Raw genomic sequence first — 16,829 nt, forward strand, 5'->3', positions numbered from 1 at the left:
AAGGCCACGATAAATTCTTTTTCATTCAAAAGAAAATGAAAAAACCAAAGATGGATTAACATTAGGTTAACTAATATTGACATTATTCTGGAATATAAATTTTAAAATATTTATGTAATACCATAAATAACATACTAGTTGCAACTGATGTTACTAGAACTGAAAGCAGGATTTCACATTAATTTTTCTCTTAATTTCTTATTAGCTCTGACGGGTGTAATTTTTTTGGATCCTTACTATCTTAGCCGAGCCCAAATTTTTGTGCATGTATTGACAATGCATAATAATAAAAAACAAAAACAAAACAGAATACAGCTTTTATATTATTGAACTTTATGTACAAAATCATTTGATTTCAAATAAACATTTAATGTAAAAACAAACGTTCTTTTAAACTGAATTTTTTTTTTTTACATCTACTGTACCATTCAAATGCTTTATCATCTTACATGATTTCTTCAAAATCTCTTAACAAGGGTACATATAGAAAAGAATTTTTTTTTTTTTATAAATAGAAACAAAGGGATTTTTTCAGCTTTTATTATAAGATGACATAAAAAGTTTACTCAACAGAAGTAATTTCATTACTATTTGGGGGAGGGAATCACCAACTTTTTGTGCAAACAATGCTAGCCTTCTTTTAAGCATTTAAGAGCATAACTGCTTAAGAAATGACATAAGCAATAATTCTACACCTACATCTCCCCTAAAATAATCTATTTTTTTTCTTTTTACATATGTGCACAGCTTTATTAGCAAATTAAAGCCCGAGAAAAATGCTCGAAATCCACTATCCAGAGGCATAATCAGAGTTTACTGTAACTCAGCATTTGGAGAGCTTACCAATTAAGGAGTCTGTAATGAAAGCTGCAGTTTCCCTCTTTCCTATTTTTTTTTTTTAACACAAAAATCAATGACTAAGAACTTAATACTGGATGACAAATCACATCCACACTATTAGTTAAATAGCCTCACAGTTAAACACATCTCAAAGACCAATCAAATCAGTATTTACATTTTATAAATTTCTGAAGACACCATTAGAAAGCTTATATATCCCTTCATTAAACAAAATAGGGAACTGCATCTGATGGTGGTGGAATGAAATAAAAAAATTAAAAATACCTGTATTTACAGCAGCATTGATCCTTTATAAATAAAGAATATGAAAATGCATTTATCTTTAAGGATAATAAAAAATTGAGGTGATGTTACTCAACCACAGTGCTTGGAGTTGGACCAAAAACTCTATTGGTGCTTGTTAATGTGCCAGTAGTGAAACCACTTTCTGTTGGAGAAAATCCAACTGCAAATATGTGCATAAGACACATATAACACAGGGCAAAATTGCTCAAAACGATTCAAGTCAGCTTATCTGTATTGGATATTCTAATCGTGAAATACATTACGAAGACATCCTTGTGAAGAAAAAAAAAAAGTTATAGCATTTTCTGGTTCATTTTTATAAGAACATTTCCTCCCTCAAAAGTGGCATCTTAAAAACCTCGAACTCATTCTTCCCTTGGTTTACAATCCTAATGAAGAGATATGGACAGCTGAATTTTCCATGTGATTACCTAATTGGGAAAGAAAAACAAGAAACAAAAAAAACCAGCAAAATGTTCAAGTTTAAAAAAATATACTGGGTGAGCAATGCACCAAAATTATCCACATAAAAACAAATGGATGGTCAGTAACCTTATAAGCCAACATGACATTTCACCATTGACAATGTGAAAAATTAACATGCTCCCAAACAGGCGTAAGATGAAGAAGTGCTATTTTTAAATTGTAAAATGAACTTACATCATGTAAAATATCTTATGTCACAATTTTTCATTCCAAATTGATAAATGATTTCAAAATCAAGGATCAAGGTTTGACTGCAAATAGTAATGCAACATAATTTCACAAAAATCTTCAATTTCTAAATTTTCCAATTTTCCCTCCCCAAGAAAATGTCTCACAATTACAAAGTAGAAAAACAGCCAGTCACAACTGCAAAAAAACATTGTAATTTAAATATATGAAATAATTTCTCGATTATCAAGTCAATATATTTCGTAAGACAACTGTTGAAGTTAAAAATACTTTCTTTGAAGTATTGCTTTTCATGCTCAAACTTGAGAATGTTTTAATGACATCAATAAAACTGATATACATGTAATGCTGCATAATGAAGAGAAATAGAACCCTGATAAAAATATCCTTGTTGAAATCATTTACTTCATCTGACAGTGCCTGTTTGGAACTTATGATTAAAAACAAAAACAAGACTCTTTCCTAGAGGCTGAACTCCCTAGAATGAAATTTCAGTGTTTGTCCATAACATGGGGTTAGGCCTTTTCAGAGTTTTTGTTTTTTGCTCTGTTTTGAAACCCCTGAGACACCATCTGTTTCCAAAGCTTTCTCTTTTGAGTTAATTTCACTAAAGCCATTTGCTGTCCCATTTTGTTCTTCAGTGATTTCTTCATTTGCAGGGGAAGCAGATTCTCCTTTTTCTAATTTTTGTTGCATTTCACGGAGCTTGGTAACAGCTTTATCTATTGACATTATGCTAATAAGGTTAAAGTCATGCATGCTGACTAGATGAAGCATGAAGTTTCGACATAAATTCTTCTTAATTATTTTCTGTCCATAGTTTTCTACAAACAGCATACAGGCATGATTCATTTGATTGTCAGCAATAAACCTATTTAATAAAAACAACACAAAACATCAATAGCAATACAAAGCATTTCCGTCAAATGCCACAGTGATAACCATTATAGAACATTAAGACTATATCCAAATCCAGTTAAGTGATGACTTAACAAGTAGTAAAACTATAGTGAGTCTGAGATTCAATCACCTGAATGAGCTTACAGTCTTAGAAATTTAAACATTTAATTTAACCAGAACTTAAATAGATGTCATTTCTGGTTTTCCTAACGAAATTAGGAACTCAGCAGTTAAAAGTATAAAATATTTTCTCTTGCCAGCACCACTTTTATTAACTATATAATACTATTCTCTCAGTTTCCTATATCAGAAGCAGTGTTTCCTCTACATTCAGTTCATGGTAAACCTCTGAAAAGATGAAGATGTCACAACAAATGTGGTACAGTGTGATTGTTTTGGTGGAAAGCAATGAATAAAATTTGAGAGAAGCAAATTAAAATTGGAGAAGGCTGCTCGGTTACCCACTGAAACTTGAGACTCTAACAGAGCCTGTAAAAGCCTGCCTGCAGATCTGATAAAATCCAAATAGTTTACCAAATACCTGCCAGTCTGTAATGCCAGTGTATCATGAACCCAGTAGTTGTTACGCTAACAGATTTCGATCAGGAATTAAAACAGAACTCAATTAAGTAATCTGACTAAAATTCTGTCTTGAAACTGGCATATCAGGACAAAAGGAAAAACAGATTTCAGGCAAGCTTCCATATACATACTTTACTCATAACTGAGTTTTAGTGACTAGACCAGGGATCAGGCAAATATTTTCTGTAAAAGGCTAGATAGTAAATATTTTAGGCTTTGCAAGCCATATATGATCTCTGTTGTCTTCCTCTTTTTAATTTTTTACAACCCACTAAAAATGTGAAGACTACTCTTAGCTCAAAGCAGTTTACAAAAAAAAAGGCTATAGGCCATGCACCCAGACATCTGGACTAGAAGTTATGTACCAACTCCTCTTCACTCCCCAAGAGTAAGGAAACAAAAGTGCCCTCTCCCACTTATTTCATTTAACTATAAATGAAAAAACCTTACATTGCTTGTGCTATACAAGAAAGCCTTATATGAGGATCTAATACTAATGAAGGTAGAGAAGAAAAATATATGTACTGACAGGTAAAAGTTCACATAGGGAAGGAAGCAGATCTGCAGGAAAAACAATGCTTCAGCCACAAAGGCACAAGAAATAAGGATCGTTCTACCTTGAGCTTTATGAAATGGTAATAAGAAATCAGAAAAGCTGCTTATATTTTATTCTGAATAAGCAATTTTTAAAAATTGTGGCAATAAGTGTGATAAATAGTTTCCAGGAATTCCAGGTGTGTAGCACATGGCATATTATTTATGTATCCCCTAGCAATAAAAGGAATAAACATTGGATTATTATTTTTTTTAAAAAAGGACATTAAATAAAAACCTGCTGTTAGATGGAGCTAGCACCTTCCTTAAACATTCTTTGAGGATAACCATTTTTTCTTTATAATACTTGAATTAGGATATTTAGGACAAATTATATCTAAACAGAATTTTAAGTAAGATTCTAACAGATTTATAGAATGTGAAGCAACAAAAAGAACGTAAAGGAAGTGGAATATCTGAATTTAGAAATACCCTACCCATGCTTCATGACATGGAGATTCCAGAGTTTCATCACTTCTTTCTCTCCTTCATTAACATCAGAAAATTCCTCAATTTGCTTTAAAAAGAAAAAAGAGAAAAAGAAAAAATATCTGTTAGATACAGAATAAGTATAATTGGTATTTCTAAGAAAAAATTGTGAGAATGTCAAAAACAGAATTTTTTGCAACTAAAAATACCACAACTTATTTATATAGCAAAGTGGCAATGTTTCTTAAAATCATCTGTTTAGGTAGTAACTTTAAAAGGGAAATTCTATGTTATGACAATAGTTACCTTTAAATAAAATGAAAAAACACAATACAGAATCACAAGAAGAAAATCTGTATTTCCTTTAGTTGGTTACTGTTAAAATGACACAATTATAAAAATTGTAGATTCCTGAATTCCTTAATTTAGAAAAAGCTCCTTTACACTAAATCAGAATGTAATTCATATTAAACAATTATTAGTTTTCAAACAAAAATCATTTAATCATAAAATTCTAAAGTCATTGTCAACGATGATGATGATGATAACAGCAACAACAATAATAATAATAATTACAGTAATGGTTTTTTCTCTTAGCCATTCAGGATCTTTTTCATCTTCACTATCTACTTCCATTTCTTGTGGACGGAGAGGTAAACAAGTATCACTATGGAAATACAGGCGATTGTGTCCACTACTGTATGTTCGTTGCTGTTCCACTTCTCCATCTTCAGATTCAAGAAATTCAGACATGCTTGCTTTTGTTCGTTTTGGCCTAATGAAAAGCAATGTTGATGTAATGTTAAGTAACACAGAGAAGGCTCACACCCCCCAAATAGAGTACATTCCATTCCTACAGGTTTCTACCTAGGTATGCACACACAAACTTCCACTGGGAGACACTTGAATCCCCCTATAACCACTAGAGCAGTAGCAACATTAACAACACAGGAAAAAGCTGTAAGGAGCAAGTGAGAAAACCTCTGTAGAAACAGGAGCCGAGGGAGGGTTACACAGCAGTATACCACCCCAGAGACTTAGCTAATACTGAAATAAGGATTCCCACCTAAATGTAGCTTTGTCTGGCTTCCCTTTATTCCTCCAACATCATCAATAGAAGTCAGAATAAATTTTTGTCGTATGACTTTTTTACCTACCTGCACACAAGAATGTGTGTGATAGGTGTTCTCTTTACTGGTCCATTGCGACTAAAAGCAAATCCAGGTTGGCGATGAATATCCTGAGGATTTCCTGCATAGGAGCCATCATAACACTCGTTGATAGAAACATCTATCCTAGCACCTTTTGGATGATACTGTAACAAAAATGGCAAGGTGTTTAGGAAAAGAAAATATTAATTATCCTAACTTAAATACCTATCCTTCCAACTTAATTAACTAAAAAGTACTTGTGGGTTCTTAATGTTTCAAAAACTAAAATACGCTAGGCATACCAGCATGGTGAACAGGAAGTCAGAAGACCTGGAGTCAAAAAGATCTGTGTTATAATCCTGGCTGTGCCATTTACTGGCTTGGTAACTTCGTACAAATGATTTCTTGACTGAGCAAAGATAAGGAAATTACCACTTAATTCAGAGCTGGTGTGAGGATTATGTGAGTCATTATAGGTGTACTGTGCAAATATACATAAACTCTGAATCATTCATTCACTGTTAATTCATGCATAAGCAATCCATCAGTGTAGAGATTTTGGTATTTTGCACAAAGTACAATTTCTGAAAGTCAAATTGTATTATAATGTATAATATATTATGAGTAAGAAAAGATGAAAGTCACTCACCACATAGTTGAAGATAAACCTGCTATGGCAGAGTTTAAGATGTTTGAGCAAGCTGTAAAGTTTGCGGCAGTTCAGAGTGCACCAAGGGCAATGCAGGTCATCTCTTGCTTCAGTTTGCTGTCTTGTATTGTTGTTATAAAGGAACTTTAAAAATAACAGAAGACAAAAAGAAGAACAGCAAATCTCCACTTACATATCTCAAGTTATTTTGTTTCAATATTACCTTTAAAAATAGTTAAAACAATTTAAAAGGAAAATCAAGTCAGAGGCATTCTTTTTATTTAAATATGCCAAAATATTTCAGATATAACATGCAAAACCAAGGCATCTCGTGATTACTTAAAAAAGAAGGGTCAGCTATGTTTACCTGATAAAATATTCTTAATTTTTGTCGGTTTTCATTTGAAGTATCTTTTTCTTTTCTTGTTTGCAGATCTGTAGTCAACGATTCTTTAACAGCTGAAAACATATACTTTTATATTTAATGAAAATAGTTGCTTCTTAAAAGTGAAGTAATACATCTTGTGAAAATAATTAAACAATAAAGGTTTCACAAAATTCTTCTTGTGGTATTTAATACAATGTTTGTTCTCACCCTCAACTGATGTTCAGGGGAACAATCCCCTTAATCAGCAACCCTAATCAGATAGTAAGGTCTTTATTGGCAGGAGCCATTTTTTTTTTTCCTTTAAAAACCACCTATAATGTCCTAAAACATTCTAAAAGTAACCCCAAGTAATTATTATATGTAGTCACTGTAATGCTTTCAGCACTTTGAGGTCAGAGTATGGTTTTGATTGGACTTTGTATTCCCAGTGCACAGCAGTGAGCAGATATCCACTAAATGTTGTTTAACAGAAATTAAATTAAAGTGATTGCACTAATATCATTCCAAATCCAAAAGATAATCATTTGTTAATAATTCCAGTGTATTACTTCACTGACTTAAAAATAAAAATTTTTATTTCCTCTGACATAAGTAATCATTTCATATGTACAATTTTGTATAAAACTCTTCTTCTCAGTTTCTTTGAAACTCTTTTATCTACTTGGCCACAGAATTCTTTGAGAAGTGCCCAGACCACAATTTACTTGGGAAATCTTTCCTCTGACATGGGTCATTTCTTTTATCTCTTGAATCTGACTTACAGTGACCTGCACACAATTAATGGACATGAGTGGTATATATCAAAGACAGCTGTCTTAAGCCTTCTGCCTTCTTAAACAGTCTTAGATAAAAACATACGGATGCTCTCAGGTCAAGGACAGTGTTCTTATCAGACAGATAAACAAAATGAAAGAATACTGCAACCTGGGCCTTAGCAGAACTAACTGCTACAATTTGTAAATGTTTTTCCTCTTAAAAATTTACTGCAAAATTTAACCTGGTAAAATTCAGGTTATGATGATCCTTTTCCAGCCCTATGTACAAACACTCTGAAATAATGAAGTCACTTCCATAACATAAACAAATTTTTATATGAATTTTTAAAAGCATACAGTTCCAAAGCCCTTTAAAGCTGCAATTCCAACATCTAAAGAGCTCTGAAAAACAATCATTTTCTCATGAGTTTATTTATTTAATTTATTTAATGGAGACAAATTTATTTAATTTATTTAATGGAGACAAATTTATTTAATGGAAAAACCCTAAACTGACATAAGGCTATCTATAAACCTCATTTGGAGGTGTTATATAGTATACGACATATATCCTATATACTATACCACACTTATAAAATTAAAGAAACCAAAAAAAACCCCAAAATTCCCACATACATCTGGCACAAAGGTTTTGAATAAAGGACTAATAATAGGAGAACCCTAATTTACTCACAATATACCTAATAAGTCAAATAATATTTCCCAAAGATTACTGGAGCAAAACAAAAACTAATCTAAAGCCTAAGTCCTAACTCTGCAAAGCATTATTTTGACAGCAAAGTTTTCATACCAATAGTTTGAGTAGGTTTAACTGAACCAGGCTTGTTTTCTTGATGGAGACTCTCTGAATTTCTAGTGGCAAGAGGTTTGGCGATAGGAGCTGTAGATTTATCATTGGTTTCTCCTGTCCAACGAAGAGTGAACTGCAACGTAGGTCCCTGAGAAAATGTTTCAAATGGAGGCAGTCTCTTAAAAAGAAAAAACATGAAAACAGTGAAGATTCCAAATAATGAACTGAAAGAAATTGTAGGAGTAAAAAGAAAATATTTATTATGACATGTTAATGTGAATTTGACTTAAGAGATTTTTCCTTAAAAACCCCAAATGCCTACATGGATGGCCAGGCAAATAAAATAATGTACAGTGCAGTAGAGCCTGTAGTACTGGAGGGCTCAGACTGTCTACAAGAGTGACTACTTATTGGCAATTGCTGAATTGTTGCCCCATACAAACAATAGCCCAACACAGCCAGATTTTCAGATCTTTTTCCAAGTTTCCAAGAGAAATATTCCAATTTTTATTTGTTGGTAATTTAAAAATTAAAACAAAAAACTAAAAACTATGATACCCAAAGCCTGCTGGTCTGCAACCTCTCTTAGATGACCAATTACTTTTTTTGTGTAAACTGAATGATTATTAGAACAATTAGTAATTTTCCTTGACTTCTCTCAGCTTCACTGACTGCCCTTACTTCTCTTCTTCGGATTTTAGGACACTGAACTATCTTGGATTTCCTCCTCCACCTCTAGTCACTTATAAAACCACTCTTCTCTTGGCCTCCTTAATTCCTAGCTAACATTTAGCCATATGCCTGAGTCTTTCACCCATCCTCAAGGATTTACTCATTAGACAGATGATCCCAAATTGGTTCTCCATTCTTTATACTTGAGCTCTAAACACTGCCACTTGGATATCAAGGTCACCCTGAACTAAAATATGTTTTTAGACGTGAACGTATTATCTTTTCTTTCCTTCTCAGGCACAATTATTTTTGTTCCAAGCATTATCAGTCTACTAGTGACCCTAAACTAAAAATTTCAGAATTACACTTGACCCCTATTCTTGCTTCTGCTTTTCTTACATAATCATCAAGTATAGATCCTTACTATCTTATTAGTACAGTATCTTAGCTGCTCTCCCAGCTTCTAATTTTTACTTCCCAATCCATATCCAAATAATCTTCTGAAAGACTGCTTTCATGCTATTCCCTTTTACAGAAACCTTCAATGGGCTCCTATTTATTTTTACTGCCACACAAGTCTAATCTCCCTCTACATCTTTATTACAAATAATCCTCTTAAAACTATAATTTTAGATGGAATGAAGTGAAAGTGTAATCATATAAACCAATTTTGACCCAGTGAGTCCATATCTAGGAATTTATCTTATAAAAATACTTGCAATGCAAAAAGATACATGTATGGGTTGGCCAAAAAGTTCCTTCGGGTTTTCCAGTAAGATCTTACAGAAAAACCTGAACGAACTTTTTGGTCAACCCAATACAAGTATACTCACTACAACATTTTTGAAAATGTAAAAAAAATTAAAATAATCAAATTATCCATTGAAGTGACACTGGTTTAGTAAATTATGGGACATTATTTAAAAGAATAACACAGAGCTGTTAAAAAGAAGCAAATCTATATGACCTGACTTAAAAGGATACCCATTTCATATTGCCTCAATTTCTTGGGAAAACCCAACAACTCATATAATAATCCTTATTTTCCCATGGATAAACGTAACAAACTTTTAAAAAGAAATTTAAAACAAAGATAATAAATACCTGCAGAAAATTCAACCACTGTAGATACATATAAAGAAATAAAAATTATTTAAAATCCCATCACCTAGAGGTAACCACTATTATGATTAATTTTATAAAAGGTGGATGTATTATTACATAAAAATTAAATATCATGGGGATCTTCTTGTCAAAGTATTGTTCTTTCAATGGCTATCTTTTTAGAGTTAAGGTGTTTCCAATTTTTCACTATTTAAAATTTTCAGGCAAGACTTGTAATCTACATCTTTTCAGTTAAACAGTTACTACCTTGTGACAAAACTGTAGAATGAAAATTAACTGTTACATAAAACTTAATAATTATATACACAATTAAAATTATTATTCGTATCGCCAGTCTGCCCTCCAATAAGGTTATACCAACTTATTCTTACATTAAAGCATTATTTGAGAGCATGTGTCCTCATGTCTCCAACTAGAAACTGTCAACCCTTTTTAACTGTTGTCAAACTAGTAGTCAAAAGTAGTATCTCTGATTTTGTTTGCATCTTTGAATACTAGTAAGGCTGAATATCTTTTTAAATGCTTACTGGTCATCTATATTTGTTGCTTTAAGAACTGTCAGACTGTTCTTTATCCATTTTTTCTAATTAGATTGCTTATGTTTTTATTAACTGCATATTCATATTAGCCTTTTGTTATGTTACAAATATTAGCCCCAGTCCATCATTTGCTTTTAACTTTAGATTTGTGCAGTATATGATTCACTTTAGTCATTTTTATTTTATGCTTTCTAGCTTTTGTAGCATACCTAGAAGGGCTTTTCCTCATAGCAAGATTAATATTCACCTATATTTTTTTCTGAAGTTATACAGTGTTAATTTTCACATTTACATTTATGAGCCTTCTGGAATTTATTAGGTCTAAGTTTATTTCCAGAAGGCTAGAGACCAATTCTGTCACATGGATAATGAACAGTTTATCTTTCCCACACAGATCTAACACCAATTTTATCATAGATTAAATTTAAAATATACAGGAAACTATTTCAAGACTACGCTTCAGTGATGTGCTTATCTATTGCTAAGATTTTACCATAAATTTAAGTTCTTTTAACTTTATACTATGTTCTATTATCTGGTAAGTAAAGGTTCTCAGAAAACTTTTCCATAATTTTCCTTAGTATTATTACATATTGTTCTAGGTTAACTTGAGACTAATTTTTTTAAGGCTTAAAAAAAAATCAGGATTTTGCTTGTGCTGGTACACTGATCTAATATATTTAGAAATAAATGACATTAGTATTCTGCTGAGTCTGCCTATCCAAGAAATGTATGTATGCCTATTTATTTTTTTAAGTCTCTTAGAAGAGTTATTTTAAGCCTGCTTCATCTAAGATTTGAAGATTTCTTGATAAATTTATTAGTCATATGTTACCTGCTGTTACTATGAATGGAATTTAAAATATCAGTTAACATTTATTGAGCACTTATTTTATGCCAGGCACGGTGCTAAGCATCTTTAATCATTTCATTTAACCCATCAATTCTATGCCTCGTTTCACAAATGAGAAAACCGAGACACACAGGGGATTAAGTAATTTGCCAGATGCCACATAGCTAGGAGTGGAGATTTGAAGCTGGCAGTCTGGTTCCAAGGATGATGCCTTCCATTAAATACTCTGACTAGATAATTCTGACTTGTGTTTTTCAAAGTATAAAAAAAAGGACTCTTCCTTCCAACATGAATTCCTTCCAATGTGAATTTGCATTTGGGGAAGAAAACATCAATCAAAAATGGGAGTTCATAACTATAACGTGCTCAGTCTTCTAAGTAGTCCATACCTTCCCATCAAGAATAGTCTCCCATGTTGCTCTTTTCTTGCTTATTGGACATTCTTCCATTTCCTGCATGGCTACTTCATATTCCCCATCTAAAAGCTGTAAGCGCCTGTTAGACAAACACATACACTTTAAAGTAACCTGAGTATTATTGTAAGTACACAAATTCTACATCTTTAGATTTATACTAAAAAGCATTTATTAAATTTATAAACTAGCTTACATACCCAACAAGACTTAAAAATATACCTACACTCCATTCCTGACAAAAGAAATTTTAATGATTTGTACTGATAATTATTACTAGAGGATTATTTCATTACTGTAGCTACTCAGATGTAACTTTAAACACTTAAAGTATAATATGCCTAAGGTCTTAAAACTTGCTAAGTTTTAAACGTTAAGTATAAAGCATGTGTGCAGGCTTTATACTTTTAAAAACAAGGTAACAACGGTGTTACAATACTTGCCTTAGGGAACCGCTAAGAATTATGTCTCTGTTACCTTTAACTACTGTAAGTACTTGAACTAGAATTCTTGACTTTTATACTTGAACAGTAAACTAATTAACTGTAAGATCCTGGGGGGCACCTGGCACATATAGGTGCTCAATAAACATTTCATAGGTGAATGAATAAATGGAATACTGGTTGAATCAAAGAATCGATTAAATTCTACCCATACTCACAGTATAGTTTTAATGTGTGTGTACATATCTGTGTGTGTATACATAGTTTATGTTATTTTTTCCATACAATTAAACACTACTAACCTAAATACCATTCTTCAACCATACTCAATAATTAATTGTATATCAAGAATCTGGCATCTCTTCATCAGTCTTAGAGAAATTCTGTTAGGTGGTATTAGCTGACATTTATTGAGTGCTTACTATGTGCCAGGCACTATTTTAGACTTTACAGAGTTCATTTAATCTTCCCAACACCTCTATGAAGTAGATGCTATTACTCCATTGTGCAGAAGAAACTGAGGCATAGAGAGGGTTAAATAACTTGCCTTAAGATGACACAGTGAGTAGCCAGAGCTAGCAACAGAATCTAGGTAATCTGTCTCCAAAGTCTGACTCTTAACACCGAATGATTTTGAGCCTTAAGAATTTTTGTCTTTATGCTGTGCTACTGAATTTATTCTACTTCATAATATATCAACAAGGCTGTTCAACTTAATATTTTTAGAATATTAATTCTAAAAATAATTTTATTTTATTTACTAATTTGAATAGGTAATACATTAGTATACTTCTAAAATGGAAAGGACTTTTCCTCCTGCATGTTTACATGACTACATAATATTCTATTTTATGGCTGAACACGTGACAGCTACAATCCAATGTACTCTCCTACCTGTAGTGTATGAAGAGGCCCTTTTCCCCCACAGCCTCATCAACAGTGCTTTATCAAGTTTTTTGATATCTGTCAAACTGGTAAGTGAAAAAATGACATCTCAGTGTACTTTTATATTCAGATGTTTTACCTTTTAGTTGTTTAAAAACCATATATATTTTCTTTTCTTGTAAACATTTTCATGATATCCCTTCCTCATTCTTCTATTGGCCTGTGATTTTCTTTTTACTTAGTATAATCTTTTTATATTAAAGGAATGAGGCATCTATCTATACATTATGAGTTGAAATTAATTTTATCCTGACTTGTCATCTTTATTTTGACTTGGCTTATGATGGCGTTTTTGTTTTCAGAAGAAGTTTTTTAATTTCACTCCATATTTCATACTCTTTCAATATGGCTTTTTAATTTTGGTTATTCTTTAAGGAGACTTCAGCTTCTCAGAGATTATAAAAAGAATTTTTATAACATCTAACTCCTCAGATCTTGGTTGGCAAATACTTCTCCTCTACTGAAAGAACTACGACCCTTTGAAGAAATAGCCAATTCCAGAGCAGAGGTAGGAAAAGGAGAATGTAAAGCCTGGAATATCTAGAATATTCCACAAAACAAGGAAATAAATAAATAAAAACAAGTCAAACGGACTTAGGAGCCTGCTTGGAAGGGCTCCTCCTGACAAAATTTGGGACAATTTGAGCACTAAAATAGCAACATCAATAGATTAAAACAGACTGAATAAAACTGGAATTTGTTAATCCATACTGATTAAAAAAAAAAGGTTGAGAGAAGGAACGCTCTTCTTCACAGAAAAATGCCAACAAACCAAACATGGAAGAACTGATAGAAAGTTACCATGTGGCCACAGCCACAGAATAATTTACTCAAGTAAGAATCATCAATGGATGCTAAACTATTGCGTTAAAAAAAAAAGACTTGGGAGCAAAAGGACATTTATGCAGTTTCATGTATTAATTATTACAGGTTGCATATTAATTAATTAAAGTGAAAAGGGACCATTAAAATGGAGAAATATGGTAAATACCACTTTAGCCAAGTGATCAAACCTAATATCAGCTGTGTCTGTGACGTGCACAAAGAACACATCACCAATTAGTGTTCCTGCCCAAAATGTTTAACCCGAATCTAAATATAAAGAAACAATCACAAAAGTCCAAATTGAAAGACATTCTGCAAAACTACAGGCCTGTATTTAAAGTGTTGTTATAAAAGGCAAAAAAAAAAAAAAAAAAAGGCTGGAAAACTGTTCCAAATTGAAGGAGACTGAATAGATATGGCAACTGACACAGAGCGCAATCCTTGACTGGGGTGAGTGGGGAACAGAAAAGGACATTATCGAGGAAACTGGGGAGAGAGTATTGTATTTTTTGTATCATGTTAAATTTCCTGAATATGATAGGCGTACTGTGGTTATGGAGGGAAATGTCCTTGCTCTTAGGAGATATACGCTGAATGAAGTGTTTATGAATAAGGAATGAAATCCAGCGTCATGATCTAACCCTCAAATGGTTTGTCACAAAATACACTCACAAATAAAGCAAATGTGGTAAAATGTTAACAACTGATGAATCTAGGTGAAGGGTACATGGGTATTAATTACTACCTGTATTGTTCTTTCAACTTTTTTATAGGTTTGGAAATTTTCAAAAGAAGTTGGGAGAAAATTCTCCCATGATTTCCTCTTGGTACTTTTTAAAAAAAGCAGTTTTTTTGTTTTAACGTACAAGGAATATGTTAATATAAGGTAGAAAGAATTCTTAAAAGAATATAATGTACCCCTTCCCTCATGCTGCCTAAAATATATAGAACATTTACCAACACTGATGAAGCCCAGTGTGCAACAACAGCCTAATTGCTTCTCCCACAGACACAACCCCTATCTCCTAGCATATATGTTTCTGTTGTTCTCCATTTAAATTTCTGATCCACATTCAAATTTCTGACTTTAAAAAAAACACTATATTGGTTTCTGCCGGTAACATTAAGTGACATTAAGTGATATATTCTATGACAATATGGTAGCAAAATCCATGGCATTATTCCTAATCACCTTTGCTTTCCCATTAAAAGCCCTATAACCTTTCTTTACCCTAGCGGCTAATAAGTGGATTACATTAAAACAACAATTTACTTTTTAAAGAGCAGGAGAAACACACTAATTGCTTTTCTTGGCTCTTTCTCCTATACCTAACAGTGAACTGTGTTAACTACCAGTGAGCAGCCTAGGACAAGAAATCATGACGTATTATAGGTTTCATCCTCCAACCCTATCAAAAAAGAATGCTGTATTTGCTTCCCAGAGGTTCTTTTACTGGCACTAAGATGCTTCATTCCCAAACGAAAACCGTAGAGATGATTATACATCCAAGTGTTCCTTGCTACCTTGTGCCAAATGCACACAGAGCCACACAATGATGATTACACACACTTTTCTTCCTTAACTCTAGTAAATACATAATCTCAAGATTTGCACGGGGCCCACTTTATTCAGGTCTCTGCTCAAATATGACCTTTTCTCAGAGGCTTTCTCTACAAAAACCACCATTTATTCTCTTTTTTCTTCTTCACAGCATTCCCACTAAGTGACAGTAGTTGATACAATTTTGGGGGGTGGTGTCTGTTTCCTCCACTAGAAGTTAAGCTCCATGAGGGCAGGGGTTTTGTTGCCTTCTCACCGCCTAAAACAATGTCTGACAAAGAGGAGACACTCAGAAAATACTAGCTGAATAAACAATCTTAACTGAGCCGTTCAAATAGTTCCTCATATGTGTTTATTGCTTTCTACGTGATAAAGTTCAGTATTTGCAAATTTCTTTTTTCATCCATAAGAATAAAGAGAAACAAAGGCAAAGAAACAGTATCACCACTATATTCTGCTTCAAAATAAAAACATTTCTAAAACATGGGAGCCTTGCTTGTCCATCAACATTACCTGTTTTTATCAAATACTGTCATTTGTGCAACAAATGTTTTTTCCCCATCTTCACGATTTCGTTTTCTTCTAGCTGGAAGTTCTTCACTGACATCTGAATTTGACAAACATTTCTCATGAATCAAATATTCAAGCAAAAACATACTTATGATATATAGTCCCTTCACATAACATACTACATTTATCCCAAATGAGGTACAAATAAACTTAAGTTACAATATAATAATATCCAAACACTCTTCAACTTTACGTCTCAACCTTATGTGTATGTCCTTACTTTTTGATATTCATTGACATTATTAATCCCACATTTTTGCAAATATTATTTTCTGTTCAGAATGATCTTTATTGCTAGGCAAGGAGAAAAAAACCCTCCTCATTCATGGTTACTTTCCAGGAACTTCAAAACTCAATGATTATTTCTTCCTGGGTGCTTCTCCCCTGAACTTCACAAATACCTCTATTATACCACATATCATTTAGCTGCAATTATATTTTATGTTTATCTCCATACTCTAGGTTATGAGCCTTTGGAAGATGGGACTGGATTTCTTAATCATCTTTGTGTCCCCAGCACCTATATGTTGTTTGAATGATCACCTCAAAGGTGGATTCAGAACTGTTGGGAGGATACAAGGATAGATGTATGGTAAGTATAATAAAATGTTAACTGTAGACTCTAAGTGGTGGGTAGATAGGTGTTCACTACCAAATTCTTTTGTCTGTTCTGTATGTATGAAATTTTTCACAATAAAATGTTGAGGGGGGAATGAATTCATTGTTTGCTGAGAGACTAATTTAAATACCAGTCTTTTCCATCCAGTGTTTATATATATATATATATATATATATATATATAT

General features: G+C 32.7%; 1 protein-coding gene across 2 annotated transcripts in view; it reads right to left on the minus strand.

Annotated features, from left to right (window-relative positions):
- Positions 1–312: 312 nt before the first annotated feature.
- SUZ12 (SUZ12 polycomb repressive complex 2 subunit) overlaps positions 313–16,829 on the minus strand; it is a 39,460-nt gene continuing 22,943 nt past the window's right edge. For both annotated transcript variants that reach the window (XM_027130328.1, XM_027130329.1), the window contains 9 exons: positions 15,970–16,063; positions 11,659–11,764; positions 8,081–8,258; positions 6,494–6,585; positions 6,127–6,270; positions 5,484–5,641; positions 4,903–5,101; positions 4,335–4,414; positions 313–2,692 (listed from right to left, as the gene is read on the minus strand). In XM_027130328.1, coding sequence (XP_026986129.1) covers positions 2,347–2,692; positions 4,335–4,414; positions 4,903–5,101; positions 5,484–5,641; positions 6,127–6,270; positions 6,494–6,585; positions 8,081–8,258; positions 11,659–11,764; positions 15,970–16,063 — 1,397 coding nt within the window. In that variant the 3' untranslated portion in view covers positions 313–2,346. The remainder of the gene's footprint in view (positions 2,693–4,334; positions 4,415–4,902; positions 5,102–5,483; positions 5,642–6,126; positions 6,271–6,493; positions 6,586–8,080; positions 8,259–11,658; positions 11,765–15,969; positions 16,064–16,829) is intronic.

Source organism: Aethalodelphis obliquidens, unplaced genomic scaffold (genome assembly GCF_003676395.1).
Source record: "Aethalodelphis obliquidens isolate GAN/ISIS:26980383/991018 unplaced genomic scaffold, ASM367639v1 scaffold38, whole genome shotgun sequence".
NCBI lineage: Eukaryota > Metazoa > Chordata > Mammalia > Artiodactyla > Delphinidae > Aethalodelphis > Aethalodelphis obliquidens.